The sequence below is a fragment of the Schistocerca serialis genome, chromosome 2, assembly GCF_023864345.2.
Source record: "Schistocerca serialis cubense isolate TAMUIC-IGC-003099 chromosome 2, iqSchSeri2.2, whole genome shotgun sequence".
NCBI classification, from domain to species: domain Eukaryota; kingdom Metazoa; phylum Arthropoda; class Insecta; order Orthoptera; family Acrididae; genus Schistocerca; species Schistocerca serialis.
In genome coordinates, this window is record NC_064639.1 from 599450387 (window position 1) to 599469478 (window position 19092).

The window sequence follows — 19092 nt, forward strand, 5'->3', positions numbered from 1 at the left end:
AATTGAATGTCGCAGTAAAGAGAATATAATTTATTTGTATTTTTCAGGCTACAGGCCCCGAAAAAGCTTGTGCTTGAGATACATTTATTGTAGGTGTCCAACAAGGAAAAAATGGAAAAAAAATGTCAGTTGCCTTAAGAACATTTCTCCTCAACCTGCTTGCTGCTTTATTGTAGGAAGGTCTCTCATTGTTTTACCATTCAGCAATAATTACTTAAAATAACAGTGTTCCATTTCCATTTGTACTTGTGCTCCATCAGTGTAATATCATGGCGGAAGTAATTGCTATCTTCTCATTCTACACTGCCATATTTTGGTGAGAAGATGCAATCAATATACATGTGCAATTGCAATGACATGTTACTTTACTTTCTGCAAGCTTGACATTGAGCAAAAGTCAAAACTTTTTTTCAAAGTCTCCTGTGGAAACCATTCAGAACATATCTGTACTGTTTTACTGTTGTTTGTTAGCACCAGTTCATACTGAGTGTGTGTATTTAAAAAAGAAATCAGATCTTTGGATCAGTAAAAACACTTGCCTTCATTTTTTCAGTACTGAGAATGCAGAAGTTTTGATGTAAGTGAATGCAAGCTATTTCCAGCTCAAGTTTTTACAAAATTCTTCGTAAGTGTAAATCTGTATGTAATGACAAAGCAAAACTTGGTTTGGCTCCATCAGTGATTCATGCAGATTTTGATTCCAAGAATTATTGACTGTTTTGTGAAACAACTTTTTATTGCTCGAACATTGATTGTTCTTAGAATGGATATCACACCTACAAGAAATAACATACTTAGTGAAGTCGGATTACAGTCCAAATAATATGACAAATAACTTAAACATCACCGGCAGTCTCCAACCAATACAGCCTACTCCTATCAACAGATTTCTCATATATTGAATTGCTTCTTTTGTAATGCTAGCATATGCCTCCGGAATGAAAGCAAACTTGTTATTGTTGGGTAAAAGTGCAACTTTGTCATTTCATTGAAGTGTCAGTGAAGGTCGTCATTGAGCTACACTAAGCATCACATTCTGTGCGTCAAATTTAATTGTGTCTATGTCTGTATTATCTGAAGATGCAGCCTGTTTTAATAATGATTGCAGTTCTTTAGTTACAATGTGGAATGTAGATACTTTCATATAGTCATTCAGGTAGCTCCACTGTTTTACCCATGATGCTGAAAGTTCTCTCTCCCTGTTAAGAAGTTCTAGAGCCCTTATGAATTCATTGGGCCTACCTTGTTATCTTGTAAATTGAATTTATTAGAGGCTACAAAAACCTTTGCTAGAGGTTTACAAATAGGAACTTCTTTGTTGTGGGATCCAAGATAGATTTGCAGAATGTATAATTGGGTATACAATTGTTTTCATCCCTCTCACAGAGATTTTATTGTTTAGTGGGGAAATTGTACAAAAGTAAGTTGGGGTGAGGTTTAAGGGTTTGCTCCACGTGATCAGCTGTCAAGATTTCCTTTTATCCATGTGTTGAAGTTGCATGTACACACACTACAGCATTTAGATGGTGCCCTTTGTTGTCCTGATTTCTTATCTTACAGCCAGAAGTACAATAAATATTTTTATGCGTGAAATTGTGCACCTATAGAGAGATACATGATACAAACGAGTCTGGCGATTTACTGTCTGACTTTCGGAAAAAATATCATCCACACAACTCTGAAAATTTCAATAGCTGACAGGTGTGAGAATTATTACACAATCAGCTCTTCAGCCCATGCATCCAAGTTTCTGACACGGATAATATGCAGAAGAAAGGGAAAAATTGAGGACTTGTTGATGACAGTCAATTTGGCTTTAGGAAAGTGAAGGCACCATAGAAGCAGTTCTGACATGTGATCGATAATGGAAGCAAGACTAAAGAAAAATAAAGCATTCGACAATGTCAAATGGTGCAAGATGTTCAAAATTATGAGAAAATTGGGGTAAGCTATAGGGGAAATACGGTTAAAAAGAGTGTAAGGCAGAGATGCAGTCTTTCATCCAACCTGTTCGATCTGTACATCAAAGAAGCAGTGAAAGAAGGAAAAGAAAGCTTCGAGAGTGGAATTAAAATTCAAAGTGAAAGGATATCAAAGATATGATTTACTGATTACATTGCTATCCTCATTGAAAGTGAAGAAGAATTACAGGATATGCCGAAGGGAATGAACAGTGTAATGAGTATGGGTTGAAAATAAATCAAAGAAAGGCGTAGGTACTGAGAAGTAGCAGAAATGAGAACAGCAAGAAACTTATCAGGATTGGTGATCAAGTAGATGAAATTAAGGAATTCTGCCACCTAGGCAGCAAAATAACCCAATATGGATGGAACAAGGACAGCAAAATCAGATTAGTATTGGCAAAAAGGGCATTTCTGTCCAAGAAAAGAGTACTGGTATCAATTAGATCTTAATTTGAGGAAGAAATTTCTGAGAATGTACATTTAGAGCATAGCATGTTATGGTAGTGAAAAGATGGACTGTGGGAAAACTGAAACAGAAGAAAACCAAAGCATTTGTGATATGGTGCTACAGAAGAATGTTGAATATTAGACGGACTGATAAGGTAAGGAATGACGAGGTTCTCTGAAGAATCGGTGTGGAAAGGAATGTGAGGAAAAGACAGAGGAGGAGAAGAAGGAACAGAATGGTAGGGCATATGTTAAGACATCACAAAATAACTTTCATGGCACTGGAGGGAGCTCTAAAAGGTAAAAACTGTACAGGAAGACAGAGATTGGAATACATCCAACAAATGATTGACGACATAGGTTGTAAGTGCTATTCTGAGATGAAGAGGTTGGCACAACAGAGGAATTCCTGGTGGGCTGTGTCAGACCAGTCAGAAGATTGATGATAAATAATTAAAAAAAACTTGTGTCGGTTTTTTCAGGCTTGGAAGGCCTTCTCTGAGCTGTAACACGAGCTTAGATGTTTTCAATTGTGTCCCTAATGCTTCCTTTCCAGACCTTCTTTTAAGTGAGGAACTGAAAAATGTCTTGGGGGAGCCAGCTGGGACTGTAGGAAGGATGGGGAAGCAATATGGTGTGGGTCCAGGTCAGAAACTCGCTGACAGTGAAGGTGCTGTGGCTTGGTGCACTGTCATGATGCCATTTCCACTCATCCTCCTATTCAGTTTGTTGAGCACTTTTGAGTAGGAAGCTGTGTTCACTGTTGTCCTGGTGAGTAAGAATTTATGATGAACAGTGCATCTGACGTCAGAGAAGACAATGAGCACGGTTTTGATCCTTGACTTGCTCATATGTCTTCTTGGGGCAGGGGGATGTGTCGACTTGAACTCTGCCTTTTTTTCTCCAGGTTGTACTCAAAAGTTCATGACTATGATAATTGAGTTTAAAAAAATTAGGATAATTTACACACACATTCCAAGTGTTCTTGGTACCAGAGCATTTGTATGGCCATTTATTCATCGGTCAACACTTTTGGACCAGTTTGATGCATACCATATTCATGTCCAAATCCTCAGCTGCAATGCATTAAACAATTGTTTTCATTATGTTTAAAGTTTTTGCAATCAATTTGATGATTCAACTGTCAGTCAGAAAGTAAGAATTCAAACAATCTAGCTCACATGTCTCATTCTTGTTGATTCGGGATTTTGATACGCGCCCATTGCGGGGGTTCGTTGGTGACGTCCTCTTGGCCCTCCTTGAATGACTTGTCATCCTAGAACTTGTGATTTGGACAGTCAGTCACTCCCAAAGACCTGGTGAATTAATGGAAAAGTTTCAGTGGTGGAAGAGGTGGAGAGATCGAGCAGATGTTTGATGACATAAAGGAAATTATTCAGATAGCCCTAGTTAATGGAGACAAAAGTTTAATTTGATGGTTGAGAGGAAGTCAGTCGTAGGGAGAGTTGGAAAAGTAGGAGGAGGAAATGGATTGGGGAAAAGGAATGAAAGAGGAAGCTGCCTGGTAGAATTTTGCACAGAGCACAACGTAGTTATCGTTAAAACTTAATTTAAAAATTGCGAAAGATTGCTGTATATTTGGAAGAGACTTCAGGACTCTGTAGGAATTGTGAAAGATCACTGTATATTTGGAAGAGACTTCAGGACTCTGTAAGGTTTCAGAAAGATTACAAAATGCTAAGACAGATTTTGATACCATATTTTACACAGTAAGACACTTCCAGGGACAGATGTGGACTGTTACAATAATTTATTTTTTATGAACTGCAGGTTAAAACTAAAGAGATTATAAAAAGGTAGTAAATTAAAGAGATGGGACCTGGGTAAATTGAAAGAACTGGAGGTTTTTGGGAGTTTGAGGGAGTGTTATGCATTGTTGAGCTGAAATGAGGAAATGGAAAGAAAGATGAAATAGTGGATGTAGCAGAGCATCACATTGCTTAAATCCCTAGATAACTGAGAAGATATTGAATTAATTGACAAAAGGAGATAGTATAGAAATGCAGCAGTGCTACATGCAATGGTGAATACTTGCCCAGAAACTGAGATTGGCAGAAAATGCAAAATGGGTAAGCAGAAGTGACTAGAGGACAAATGCAAGGCTGTAGAAGTAAGCATGACTAACGGAAAGGTATGTGCCACCTATACGTAAATTAATGAGACCTTTTGAGGAAAGGGAGTATCAAGAGTTCGGGTGTCAACCAGTGAAAGAAGCAAAGAATAGAACACTGAAAGGTGGAAGGTACATATGGAGGGTCTGTATAAATGAAACAAACTTGAGGATTATATTGGAGAAAGAGAGAAGGAAGTAGATGAAGATGAGATGGGAGATATGATACTGTGAGAAAAATTTGACAGTATATGAAAAGACCAAAGTGAAAACAAGACCCCTATAGTAGACAACATTCCCTCAGAATTACTGAGATTCTTTGGAGAGCCAGACATGACAAAATTATTTTTTCAGGTGTGCAAGATATATCAGGCAGGTGAAACACCGTAAGATTTCAAGAATCGCAATAAGGCTGGTGCTGACATGTGAATATTACTGAACTATCAGTTTGATAAGTCATGGTTGCAAAATATTGACGCACATTGTTTACAGAAGAATGAAAAAACTAGAAGAAGCTGATCTTGGGGGAAATGAGTTGGGGTTCTGGAGGAATGAGGAACACATACAGCAGTACGGACCCTGTGGCTTGTTCTAGAAGATAGGTTTAACAAAGGCAAACCTACATTTATAGAAAGCTTTGGATTGCTCACTTTGAAATTCTGTAGATAGCAGAGATAAGGTACTTAGGGTGGAGGGTTACTTACAACTTTCACCAAAACCATAGTAGAAGGTTATTTGTGAATTTCACCAAAACCAAGACTGCAATGGTAGGAGTTGAAAGATATAAAAGGGAAGTTGTAGTTGAGAAGGAAGTGAAGCAGTGTTGTTGCCTATCACTGATATTATTCAGCCTGTACATTGAACAAGCTGTGAAGGAATCAGAGGAGAAATCTGAAAGATTTAAAGCTCATGTTTGAGGTTTGTCAGTGCCATTGTAATTCTATTATAGAGATGGCAGATAACTTGGAAGAGCAGTTGAACCAACTTGGTAATGGAAGGAAGGTTGAGGGATAAAAAACTGTAGGAGGTGACCAAGTTTTCAATACAGTAAGCAGGTTGGAATGGTTGATAGGACACATACTGAGACATTAAAAATTTGTCAGTTTGCTGATGGAAAGAAGTGTGGGTGAAAAATTTTTTAGACAGAGATCTAGGCTTGAATACAGAAACAGGTTCAAATGGCTGTAGGTTATAGTAGTTATGCAGAGATGAAGTGGCTTCCATGGATACACTGGCATGAAGAGCTGTGTCAGACTGTGGATTAAAGACAAGAACAACAACAAACACTTTAAGTGATCATCTTTTTTGTTGTGAACTATTTCCGTTTAACATCGATGGTCAGAAAGCTACCTAGAGAGAGAAAGTTATTAAGTGGAATCAGAAATAAACATTCTTTTGAACAGAACTTTGCAGACAGACTGACAGACATTGAACAAGCATTGTGACTGTGCTAGTTGAATGCAAACCAGCGATTGACAAACATAAAATGTATGTAATGAGTTATGGATGATGTTTTCTATAGAAGACCTTTTGAATACCAGGTGCTGACTGACTGCTCCTTTGTGTTGGACAGCTATTTATAGATGCGCTATTACAGAAATTACCATTGATTAAAAAATAAAGCAATTGCATTTTGGCTATTAATATAAAGACAGAAAAAGTAAAAGATGTGAACATACTGTAAGCAATGAAGTAAACTGAACCGAAAACGAAATAATTGAAAGTAGCCAAATGAAAGGTGCTCTATTATTTTCATATGCTTGAGAATTTACAAAGCCTGCCACGAATTTTCTGGAAATTTAAATTTTCTAGCTAGTGTATTTTCTTAACAAACATGTTATTTTCAGAAAATTATACATTTTTGAAATTAGAAGAATTTGAGCTACAAATTGATGCAATAGAATTGTGACAGAATCACATCTTAAGGTAGAAACATACTGGAGTATGAAAATTTTAAGTATGAAAAACTTTTGTAATAATAAGTTTTAAGAAAAAATGGGTATGAAAGACGCGATTAAGGGCTTTCAAATAAATTATGTCAGTCGAAAAACATAATTTTTAGCGGGGTTGAATTTTCAGTTGCACATGGTTTACAGGTATCGTAACTTTATATTATTTCTTTAAATAAAATGTTTCTACATGAACTATTTATATCATTGTCATCAGCATCAGTAAAATATATTGTGAATAATGGAAGTTTAGCAAGATAAATGTGTAGATAAGAAATTTGTTATTTTACATACAAGGTGTATAATTTTGCTTCTGCCGTTTTTTCCCCAATAGTTGAGGCTTTAATGAAACAAATTAGTTACACATGTATCATTCAAAGTATTTTCCATCGCTGGTCTCCCTTTCTCCCATCTTTTGGGCAGTGTATGAATCCCGTGTCGAAAAACTTGATCATCTTTCGAAGCGATCCATGAATCGATCCAATTTGTGACTTCTTTATGAGATCGGAACTGTTGACCAGCCAGGCCATTCGCCATTGATTTAAACAGGTGGTAGTCAGAGGGAGCAATGTCTGGAGAATATGGCGGGTGGGGTAGGACTTCCCATTTTAACGTTTCCAAGATCTGGCTATTTGCTTCTGTGTGGGGTTCTTTGGCCGACGTTCGTCTGATGATTTTACTGACGTTTTGCCAGCACGAGTGGCTGGTATTGTCAAAACTTCACTCTCCAATGCCGTTGGTGAACTGGAGCCGAGCTTGTGGCCGCAGACTATATGTACCTGGCACGCCAACGTCCGAGGGCTTCTCCGTGCTCATTTCCAGTGCGGTTCTCCTCTTGCTGCCTGCAACGGTTGTTTGCTGCAGTATGGGAAGCCAGGATCCATTTACCTTAAGGTTTTCCTCTTTCCTGTTGAAGCTATTCCCATGTTTGTGTATTTCTACAGCTTCTCCAAACAAGCTGGTGTGATAGTGCTTCTCTACAGCCAGAACTTCCGTGTTGGTAAATTTTATTACATGGTCGGTCTCACTCAGTGTGTGCTCTGCCACGGCTGATTTCTCCACCTGCCCCAACCTGCAGTGTTGCTTATGTTCTTTGATCCTGGTGTCGATTGATCGTCCAGTCATTCTGACATAAACTTTTCTGCATGTGCTTGGTAAGCAGTATATTCCTGACATTGCAAGTGGGTCCCTTTTATCCTTTACGCCGTGTTTGTGCGATATATGGCCGATTCTGTCAGTCACTCTGGGAATGTATAGCAGAAAGGCTGTACTTGATATTTCTTTTCCCGATTTCTTACTTCGCCAAGTGTTCGGCTCTGTTACGCTTCTAATATAATTTGTGGAGTATCCATTCTTCCTCAGAATACTTTCCAGATGTTGCATTTCACACTATCACACCTGCTTGTATAGAGAAGCTGTAGAAATACACAAACATGGGAATAGCTTCAACAGGAAAGAGGAAAGCCCAAAGGTAAACGGATCCTAGCTTCCCGTACTGCAGGGAACGACCGTCGTAGGTAGCAAGAGGAGAACTGCACTGGAAATGACCGCGGAGAAGACCTTGGACGTTGGCGTGCCAGGTACATATAGTCTGCGGCTGCGAGCTCGGCTCCAGTTCGCCACCGGCAATGGAGGATGAAGCTTTGACAATGCCAGCCACTCGTGCTGGCAAAACGTCAGTAAAATCATCAGACGAATGACAGCTGAAGAACCCGAGACAGAAGCAAATAGGTGGTTTGTCAACAAGTGGCCATGAAAGCCTGAACAATTTTGTTTCCAAGTATGTTTTGACCTCTTTTGCAACGTGGGGTCGAGTGTTGTCGTGCTGCAAAATCACTTTATCGTGCCTCTCGCTGTATTGCGGCCATTTTAATGCTCTGCTCAAACACATTAATTGTGTTTGATAATGAGCACCTGTGATTGTTTCACTTGGTTTTAACACTGAGCTGGAGCTGTGAGTATTCGGTTTGGCCGTCAACGTGGAAGCATGGTCGGGATATCCCCGTATTATTTTGCATTTAGAATTATTGGAATGAACCCATTTTTCGTCCCTGGTCACAATGCGATGCATAAATCCCTTCAGTTTTTGCCTCTGAAGCAACTGTTCACAAACACACACACGCCGTTCAACGTCTCTTGGTTTCAGCTCACATGGGACCCAAGTTCCTTCTTTCTGAATCATGCCCATAGCCTTGACATGTTTTGAAATGGCTTGCTGTGTCACTCCCACTAATCGTGTCAATTCTTCTTGAGTTTGATGCGAGCCTTCACTCAGCAATGTCTCCAATTCTGCATCTTCGAAAACATCCTCTCTTCCACCACTATGCCGGTCTAAGACATTAAAATCACTGTTCTTGTAGTGTTGAAACACTCACGACACGTTCTTTCACTAATAGCGTCCTTACCATACATACTTGAGAGCATTCAATGAGACTCAGCTGCTGTTTTCTTCATATTGATACAAAACAGTAACACATCCTGCAAATGACGAAAATTAGGCTCTTAAACTGACATTTTCAATCAAGAGCAACTTTATGATGCAGACACAAATCGATCAATGTTTGAATGAGGTTATGTTGACCAAGGTTCAAGCTAACTGCCTGGCGTTTGTGATCTGTTTCTTTCGACCGCTACTTATCGTTGTCGCTACCTATTGGCAAATGGCAGAAGCAAAAAAAAAATGTTTCCTGCAGTTGTAAATATGTATTTTCGTAAATACTCTAGGTAGATGAGTGACTGGTATCAAAGCTCAAAATATTTTTCTCCCTGTCATTGTTAGAAACTTTAAAGAATTTGTATGAATCTGTTGTCAGTTCAACTTGGAATCCAAATAAAATAATTAATGACCTGGAATAAGTGTTATTTTGGAAGAGAGCTCAGTTCGTATCTTATTATCCAAATTATTTTAACTGTTGTTACTCAGTTGTGCCTTATATTGTTGCAGACTGTGATGGCACAACACAGGCTGAAATAAACAAGCATTTGGAGATGGGGAGAGACTTCCTGGGACGTGGACAGCTACAGGATGCCTTATCGCATTACCATGCAGCTGTAGGTGAGGAAATACTGTTGTCAGCTATTATCAGATACTGTGGATAGGAACTGTCTTCTCTGTTTCCCCTCAATGAACATGATCAATATTTTAGACTGAGAGGCAGGCTTTCAAAAATGTCAGTTTGGTGTTGCACACGATCAAAGTCATCTATACTATTCTGATGATTTGTAAGTGATGCCCTCTTTCTGGAACTGAAGATCATTAGTGGAATTTAAAAATATGTGCCAGGGATATATAGTGACTGAACTTGCTTTTCTTTTTTTGCATTCAAAATCTGCAATATATATCATTTTTGCTTTGGAATCTAAGGAGCGTGGAAAAAGTGAAGTCCAAAGGTGGTGACATCATCATAGGTTTAGAGAGATATGAGAAGCAGAAGATATTATGCGTGTACTGTATTTCCCACTCTTTTTTAGCTGCAGAGTTAGCATGTAATAATTTTGATTCTGTTTCTTTTCTGTGTTTTTGCCTCAGCTCTGGTAAAACAATTTTGCCGTCATGAAGGTAAAATTTTTCTAGCTAGTTTAGATTTCTCTGACTTCATACACTTTTGTTATCCGAGAATAAATGTTAAAAGTGTGTCAAAGGGATATTAGATTGAGATAACAAACAAATTTTGAGATAGAATTGCTGGCTATTGATTACCTTCAGGATTCGCCTCTGTAACTCAGTTGTCAGTGTGTCTGGCTGATATGCCGAGGACCCAGGTTCAATTCCTGGTACTGCCAGGGATTTTTTCCTTGATGAGAGGACTGGAACAGGATACACTGTGCCTCGTGACGGCAATTGGGCAACACCTGGGAGATTGGTGTGCTAATCCCGTGCCCCTCCATACCATATCAAAGTGATGCCATTAGCAGTGGATGACATAGCAGTCAATTGGTTGGTCCTGATTGGACCAACTGAGCCGAAACTCTTGGCTTTGCATTTTTTTTTACTTTCCTCAAAGGGCGAAATGTGTAGGTGTATACAACTGATACACATGTGTAAAAGTAGAAGTGACACTCCCTGTCTTCGAGAACTAATAGTTCCTCCTTTGATGATTGGACAAGAGTACTAATATGAAACAGTAGCTCACTCAGACTTGCAGGTGAGAGGGTACCACTATTATATGTGGTTATTGATAGGGCTACACACTTCACATCATGAAGGTAAGTAGTGGTCAATGATTCTGTCACAATATAAGTGTCATCCAACAGAAATCTGCATATTCCTTAGATTATTAGGTTTTTTATGAAATGAAGAGTATATATTGACAGTGCTGATGATAATTGGTCCATTATGATTGGGAGAGTTGTGTGAATGTACTAAAATACTTTTCTGATGAAAGCAGATAGTCACACGTGTTGGAAGAATTATAATTATCTGAACCATGACTTTTTTTAGCATTTACACTTATTTACAGATAATTTATATTTATGATGTCCAGCAAAGGGAAGTCCCATCATGTAAGGTTGCCTCCTCCCAACTCCCCACCTCCCCATTTCACATACAGCCCCTGTTTAGTGATCTGTGTAAGCAAAATTACCACTAAGAGATGTACAAAGGAACCCTGTACCACTACTAGTCATTTCTTTTCCTGTTCCAGTTGCAAATGGAAAAAAAGTAAAAAGACTGTCTTTATGCCACTGTACTAGCATTAATTTCTCTTATTTCATCATGATGGTCCTTAAATGAAATGTACATTGGTGGCAGTAGAATAGCAAATGGCGGTTCTCTAAATTTCTTGTATAGTTCTGTGCTTCACCACCATCCCCTGAGCAGTCCACCTCCCACTAAGTTTAAGAATCGGTAAGAAGTAAACATGACTGACTTCAGGAGCTGTCTTGGCAGATTGTCTTTACTCTTTACTGCCGATAGTTATATACTGTTATGTAAATGAAACGGTCTGTCTCAGCTATTTAATCAATGGTGACTTATCAGCTTTCTGCCAAAGCTCAAAAAAGTAGGTTGGATATAAAAAAGGGGATGGGGATGACAGTGTCTCTTTGCACCATGCAGTAAATCTCAGAAGGAATACAATCATTTCTACATTTTAATAATTTTGTGCTGTTTTCATAAATTTTTTTTATGATAGGTGGCTGTATTTTACATGATTACCAGTCTGTTTTTTTTCCAGTTAATTTGACAGTGTGGCCAAAGCCTGATTCCACACTTCTGTAGGTTGCTCATTGTTCAATAATGATATTGTATATGACATTACAAAACTTTCTTCCAACAGTTACTCATAACTAACTTTCAGAAATTCAGATTTTAAATATATTAGTTCAGAGATTACTTAATTAATATTTTCAGTAAATGTTATTTTTCAAAATCCATTGTTGTGTGTGTCAAGGGTCCATTAATAATATATGCTTCAGTTTTGTCCAGAAATAAGAACTCTACGTTTAGGCTGTTTCCTGTGCTTACACATAATGTCCCTTAAATCTGAACATACAAAAACTGAAAGTAGTAAATATGCAGACTATGCAGTTACGTAGAATCCTTATTAGACATTTCAGTATTATTACTATCTTTTTTGATAGGGCTTCATTGTATTGACTGGTGTCTCATGGTTGGGATGCACTGTGAATTATTTTTGTGTAACATATAAATTTAACTTTTAATAGATCGCAAAGGCGCTGCAAATGTTTTCTGTACGGATACTCAAAAGCTCCCACATTAATAGGTGTTGTTGCATAAATGTACACCTTTTCATTGATGAACAGAGTTCATAAAAATCCAGAAATAAGTAATACAACAACATTCTTTATGTTATTGTGATACATATATCATAAATTGACTCTGATGTTCAAAAGCTCGGGTCATTGTTTTAGCAAGTTCAGTCAAGCTAAAATCATAAAAAAAAATCTTGTTAAGCTGAAGTACAGAGACCTTGTCAACTTGTTATATTGTTCATTAACCTCCTCAGTGTTGTGAAAGTCTGACAAGATTGTCATTTATAATTACATCTTGATGCTCTTGTACTGTGTATTCTCCTCGGAGTATAACAGGCCTGTTATGGAAAGGGCATTTTGATACTTCATCTGTAGTTTGTGTGTTTGAGGATTACTGAAACATTAATTAAATAGAAATAGCTCCCAGTTGAATGATACTTTATGTATGTCCAGGAAAATGGTACAAATGGAGAATTATGCTTTATGCTGTCACCTAGCAGGAAAAAGATTAAAAAGTGCTGGTATCGTGCATTTTATCATAACACAGTATTTGCTTTTCTCCATTGTACACTGAAGCAACAAAGAAACCGGTATAGGCATGCGTATTCAAATACAGAGATATGTAAACAGGCAGAATATGGCGTTGGGGTTGACAGCACTTATATGAGACATCAAATGTCTGGCTCAGTTGTCAGATCGGTTACTGTTGCTACAATGGCAGGTTAGCAAGATTTAAGTGAGACTGAACATGGCGTTATAGCCGGCACACGAGCGATGGGACACAGTATGTCCGAGGCAGTGATGAAGTGGGGACTTTCCCATACTATCATTTCACGAGTGTACCATGAATATCAGGAATCCAGTAAAACATCAAATCTCTGACATTGCTGTAGCTGGGAAAAGATCCTGCAAGAACAGTACGACAACAACAGAAGTCAATCGTTCAAATCTGACAGAAGTGCAACACTTTTGCAAATTGCTGCAGATTTTAATGGTGGGTCACCAACAAGTGTCAGTGTGTGAACCATTCAGTGAAACATCATTGATACGGGCTTTTGGAGCCGAAGGCCTACTCGTATGATGTCTGCGTGACAAAGACTATTGATCACTGAAAACAAGTTGCCTGGTCGGATGAGTCTTGTTTCATATTTTATCTAGTGGATGGATGTGTACGTGTATGGAGACAGCTTCATGAAACTGTGGACCTTCCATGTCAGCAGGGAACTCTTCAGGCTGGCGGAGGCTCTGTAATGGTGTGGGATATGTGCAGTTGGAGTGATATGAGAACCCTTATACGTCTAGATCTTGTCTGATCACCTGCATCCGTTCATGTCCATTGTGCATTCCTACGGACCTGGGCAATTCAAGCAGGACGATGTGACATCCCATACATCCAGAATTGCTCCAGGAACACTCTTCCAAGTTTTAACACTTCCGCTGGCCACCAAACTCCCCAGACATAAACATTTTTGAGCATGTCTGGGATGCCTTGTAACATGCTGTGCGGAAGAGATCTCCATGACCATGTACTCTTATGGATTTGTGGATAGCCCTGCGTGATTCAGGGTGTCAGTTCCCTCCAGCACTACTTCAGACCTTTGTCGAGTCCATGTCATGTCATGTCATGTCATATCATATCATATCATGTCATGTCATGTTGTGTGCTCTCGGGGGCCCTACATGATATTGGGCAGGTGTACCAGTTTCTTTCACTCTTCATTGTATATTGAATTAAATTAAACTGGGGCATTTCGTAACAGGCCATTAAGAAAAAAATCAGTTTGTGAAAATGGCACATTATTGCAAAATACAAACTGTATTTTTATTCTAGATTAAAAGGGAAGTGAGTTACAGTTTGGTTACTTTACAAAGAAGTAATTTAGACCAGTGTTGGCTGTGTATGTAATGATATATGTAAATGTTGCAGGGTGGTATGGAAACGTGATATATTGTTTACAAAATATTTGCTTTTCAGAGGGAGATCCAGCCAACTATCTGACTTACTTCAAACGAGCTACTGTCTACTTAGCACTTGGGAAGTCAAAATTTGCCCTTATGGATCTGGATAGGGTACTTGAACTGAAGCCAGATTTTACAGCTGTAAGTATCCAGTAGACCTATGATTTTAAGGTTACTAATTAGAGTTGTTGAGTGGTAATTTAAACTGAGAAAATACATCTGTTAAATGTTTTGTTCTTCTTCCTCCATATGTGTTTAGAAAATTGAAATATCCTTTTAAATCTGAGGGTCATGTGAAGAGTTCTGAAAGAAATTCCTTGTCAAAAACTCAATCTTATTAATATTGTATGAACAATGTCCACATCCACTCGCTAAATGCATCAAAATATTCACCCTTTAAAAGGTTATTCAATTAGACATATCTTCTCTATCAAAACAATACACACAAATGATACATCACTTTTGGAAAGAGAAAGAATGTATGTTTCTATATTTGGACTGTGAGATTGTGTATGTATGTGTCTTCATTTGAAACACGATGTTTACTTCTCATGATATTTTCTACATTCAGTAGCCGTAACAAAAGCAAAGAACTGCACTGTTCTTTGGCATTTGCATTTCAAACAACAGAACACTACAGAGGTTTTGCCCTTGATGGGAAATTTAGTGAGCTTGACCTTTGAAGAAGATATTTATGGTGGTAAATGACACTAGGTTATATAATGTTTGGCAGAAATTATCCCTTTAGGAATGACTGGGAAGCATGGAAGTATTTAGGCTTTAGGTTGTGGTCAGTCTGTCTTTAGCCAGTTATCAGCGGACAGGCAGCTACTGCTAGGCGTCTGCTGGAAGCACTTGCTCTGCAAGCCAGATAGTCTGTCACTTGGTGGTGTTGATACAGTGAATACTCTCTAGAGAAATTAAATTACAGGTAGTTGCTGTGTTGGGAACATTGAGTCTTTCTATTTCCAAAGACAATACAGTAGTTTGGTGTATACACTTCGGGGCAACTGGGAAACCTGGAGGAATTTTTTCATCTGTAAAAAAAAAAAAAAAACCTGGGAATTTTTTAGCATTTCAGAAATTTTTCATTGTTTTAGTTTTCAGTAAAATTTTTGACTGGCAGGAACTGATACTTTTAACAAAGAATTGCACTTTAACCTGCTTCTGCAGAATAATACTGCAGCAATAAAATATAAACAAACAAAAGAATAACACCTAAATAAAACTTAAGTTGCAAGGAAAATACGCCATTTACAACAACAAAACACAGTCCACACACTGGCTTGTGCCAAAAGTAAAATGTGTCAAAGACTTTAGAACGAAGACAGTGTAATACTTCGTAATAACGAGATGAACTATATTGCATGTGAGAACAGCCAATGAATTTCTTAAATAATGGAGCATCTGAATCTCATTCAAAACTTAACACTTGGAGGAACAGCTACTTAGAAAAATTTTGGACCTTGAAATTCTTAAAGTGTAATGCACGCTAAAAAAGACCAGGCTTCAAGGTTAGGTTTTTTCATATTTATTTTAGTTCTTTTATGTATTACAAATTACATTATAATAATGGCAAAAAGAGTAATAATTTAACAAAAAAAAAAGTGTGAGGAAAGCTCTTGAGCAGTTTCACTTGTAATTGGCTTTTCTATGGAAAAGTTGCATTGCTCGACAGAATGTTTATTTAGCCAGGCAACCCATGACATGTTGTGCACGGCAGTGAAATTTATAATTGTGCTAATCAGAAATATTGAACTGCTGCAATATAAGCTATGTTCTTAGGATTCTGCCTAACACCACCTTCAGGAAGGGAGGGTTGGGGGGGAGGGGGGGATGGGGGAGAAATACAACCAATATTATATTTGAAAAGTTAGCTTTGTTTGTAGCTGTAATGTATGGTAAATTAATTTAAACCAGTAACGTCCCCTATTTGTGTGTTCATGCTCTGTAAGTGATGTTGCTATTGGCTGACTACATCACGTGTTCTATGCTCTGAATATCAGCTGTCATTACCTGGCGAGATCAAATGACATAGCTATGATTGGCTGACGAAAGCGCATTGCACAGTGCGTCTCAATGATAGTGCTTCAGAAGCTACCATGCTGTTTTTCATGGAATTTGTGTTTGCACTTTTGTAATAGAAAACATGCAGTGTTTTGGTGCTGTGCATAGATCTTTCCAAAATGCCTTAAGTGCACGGAAGCTCTACGGCAGTGTATAAATATTTATATTATTCAAAGAACTGGTAAGTTTACAGCTCTAAGGGAAAGTATATTGTCACTTAACTTGGAAAAATGTACTTTCGCCAAAGATAGTGTTTTTTCACCTGGGGAAAAGTGATTTTTAACCTGGGGAAGGTGTATTTTTAATTGGAAAATCCAGGATTTTTTTTTTCTTATTCGTGTGTACACTCTGATAGTGTGTCTAGGATGCCATGGATTGTGTACTGGTAGCCAGTGTGACAGTAGAGTGCAAAATAGGCAAGCTTCATGATATCAGTGTATTTGATTATATTCATCACTTTGTGAACTTCATAATATTGGCCTCAATAACATTAGAAATTAACTACATTTTTCCATTTGAAAAATCTTTCCCTTTGAAACCAAATCAAAGAAACTGTCACCACCTCTCAGATCAGCGAGTGTAGTAGACACTACAGTCCACACGTTTTTGTGGTATGGTACAGTTAATAACTAAAGAACTACACTATGCAATTATGTGATAGATGCTGAAAATAGTCTCTCTCTCTTTCTCTTTCTTTCTCTCTCCCTCTCTGTGTGTCAAATTATGATTGTTGCATGTGTGTTTTCCTATGCTGTTTATGCATTTGATGTAGCTTTACATTTGCATGGAAGTGTTTTCTTGTTGTTAAGATTCTGAACACTGAATAACATACCTGTGGTCAAGTAAGCAAGATATTAATTTGAAAAGTTTTAGAACTTATAAGCAAATGGCTGACAATTTTTCTGCTTTGTGAGATTCATCATGTTACTCCAAAGACAGTATCTTTCAGAAATGTTAGTTTTCAATACTGGATGATCAACAGTAGCAGTGATTTCATTGCTATTAAGTTGGACTGTATGTAAGTACGACCAAAATAAATTTTCTTTTTCATAAAAATGTTTATTATTTCCTTTATATTGTTGTGGAAACCACTTATTTATCATATTATTCCAATTAAGAAATAAGCCTCCTCCCTCCCCCCATGATGTGCTTCAAAATAGTCTCTCTTTCCTGGAGTGTATGGCGAAAGTGTGGAGAGAGGGGGCGGGGAGGGAGGGAGGGAGAGGGGGGGGGGGGAGAGAGAGAGAGAGAGAGAGAGAGAGAGAGAGAGAGATATCTTAACTGTAGAAATGTCATTTATCATATCATCATATTACTGTAAATTTGGATTGCAAAAAAAGTTTAGGACTGCTTTGAATTCCTATTCTCCCATTAGCCATTTATGTTCTATTGCTATAAAAGCTAGGTAATCTGATGACATTATTTAAAATTATGTATTTTATGCTATGAACTTCCATTTAATACACTTGTTGTATGTTAGAAGGGAAAATCAGAAACTTATCAGACGCCTTTGTGCCCTACAGGTGCAGACCAGTGCACATACTGCATTACAACTTTGCACACTGTTATCTTGAGCAAAAGCTGTCCGTGCTTGTTGCTGCATCTCTGTCATCTGTTCTTCCTGTGGCTCTAATCATCAGCAGGGCTTAAATGAGAATTAGGAGCAACAAGAGCCATTGCTGAGGGTTAAAGTGAGTGCTATGCTCTCCTATTCATGTCAGCTTAGAAATAAACAATACAGTGGCTGCACTTCATATACAGTGAACTAGCAGCATTTACCACTGTAGGGCCCCAAAAGAGAATTTCATTTCAGTATTACAAATACGTTTGAATGTGATGCAGCTCAATCAAACCATCAATTCCTAAAATGTCATGTCCCTGTTTGAGGCTTCATCCTGTGCTGTCTTGCATGCTTCGTGAAGAAACTCTCATCTGTTGAAAATTCCAGCCACAGTCTAATTTTTCCGTCTCTGAGAAGTTTCTTGTTGTACTATTGGTAACTGCAGTCTGCTAATAGAAACATGTTTTTTCTTTATTTGTGGTAGATACGTTCATACTCAAATTGTTAACAGTTTTGAATGGTCTTGTACCGTATCTTTAACTTTTGCATTAACATTGTACACAAACATAATGTGGACAATTGTATATGTATACAATAGTTGAACCAAACTGAAATCAGTGAGACATTTGTGAATAATCCCTATACAACAGCAATGTTATTCCTGCATAGTCCGATTTAAACTAATTGTTACTTGACATTCAAGCTCGAAAGTTGCGATGATGTGATATCAAGTACAGTCTGCGCCATAGCGCATCACTCTCCGCTGTGATAGAAAATTGCTTTATAACCTCTACATAAAATTCAAATAAGAAATTTCAGATTCACATATGATGTAGAGCTCTTTAGTATCTCTCAGCATGTCAAATATCTGTTGTACATTTTAACTGAGGAAACAATTACATTACTTTTTTTAACAGATTAAATTTTTCCATTCATAAACAGCTTCAGACTTACCACTTATCGCAAAAATTAATGCTCTCAGAACAATACTTGTTTTGTTCATTACTAAAATATCTTGCTCAGCAACAAATCTTCTAAAATTTTTGTGCTGCATTAAGTTTCCTATAGAGGTTGAAGTGAAATTCATGCACTCGGGCTTCACAGCATGACTCCTCACATGCCAGTGATAAAAAAATGTCTCACACAAAATTTCATCTGGCTAGTACATCCGGCAGAAAAAGCACATTAAAGAGTGGCAATCTCGCAACACTACGAAAACGTGTAGGGTAACTACCTCTGTCAGCACATGTTACATGTGCTGTACAATTGGTGCAGGGCCAGAGTCTTGGGTTAGGATGCAAG

The 19092-nt window shown here is 37.9% G+C and overlaps 1 protein-coding gene across 1 annotated transcript in view; it reads left to right on the forward strand.

Moving 5' to 3' along the window:
• Positions 1-19092, forward strand: part of LOC126457636 (dnaJ homolog subfamily C member 3) — a 72722-nt gene that overhangs the window by 9404 nt on the left and 44226 nt on the right. Inside the window, exons 2-3 of the mRNA XM_050094107.1 lie at positions 9436-9546; positions 14179-14303. Of these exons, the coding sequence (XP_049950064.1) occupies positions 9436-9546; positions 14179-14303 (236 nt within the window). The remainder of the gene's footprint in view (positions 1-9435; positions 9547-14178; positions 14304-19092) is intronic.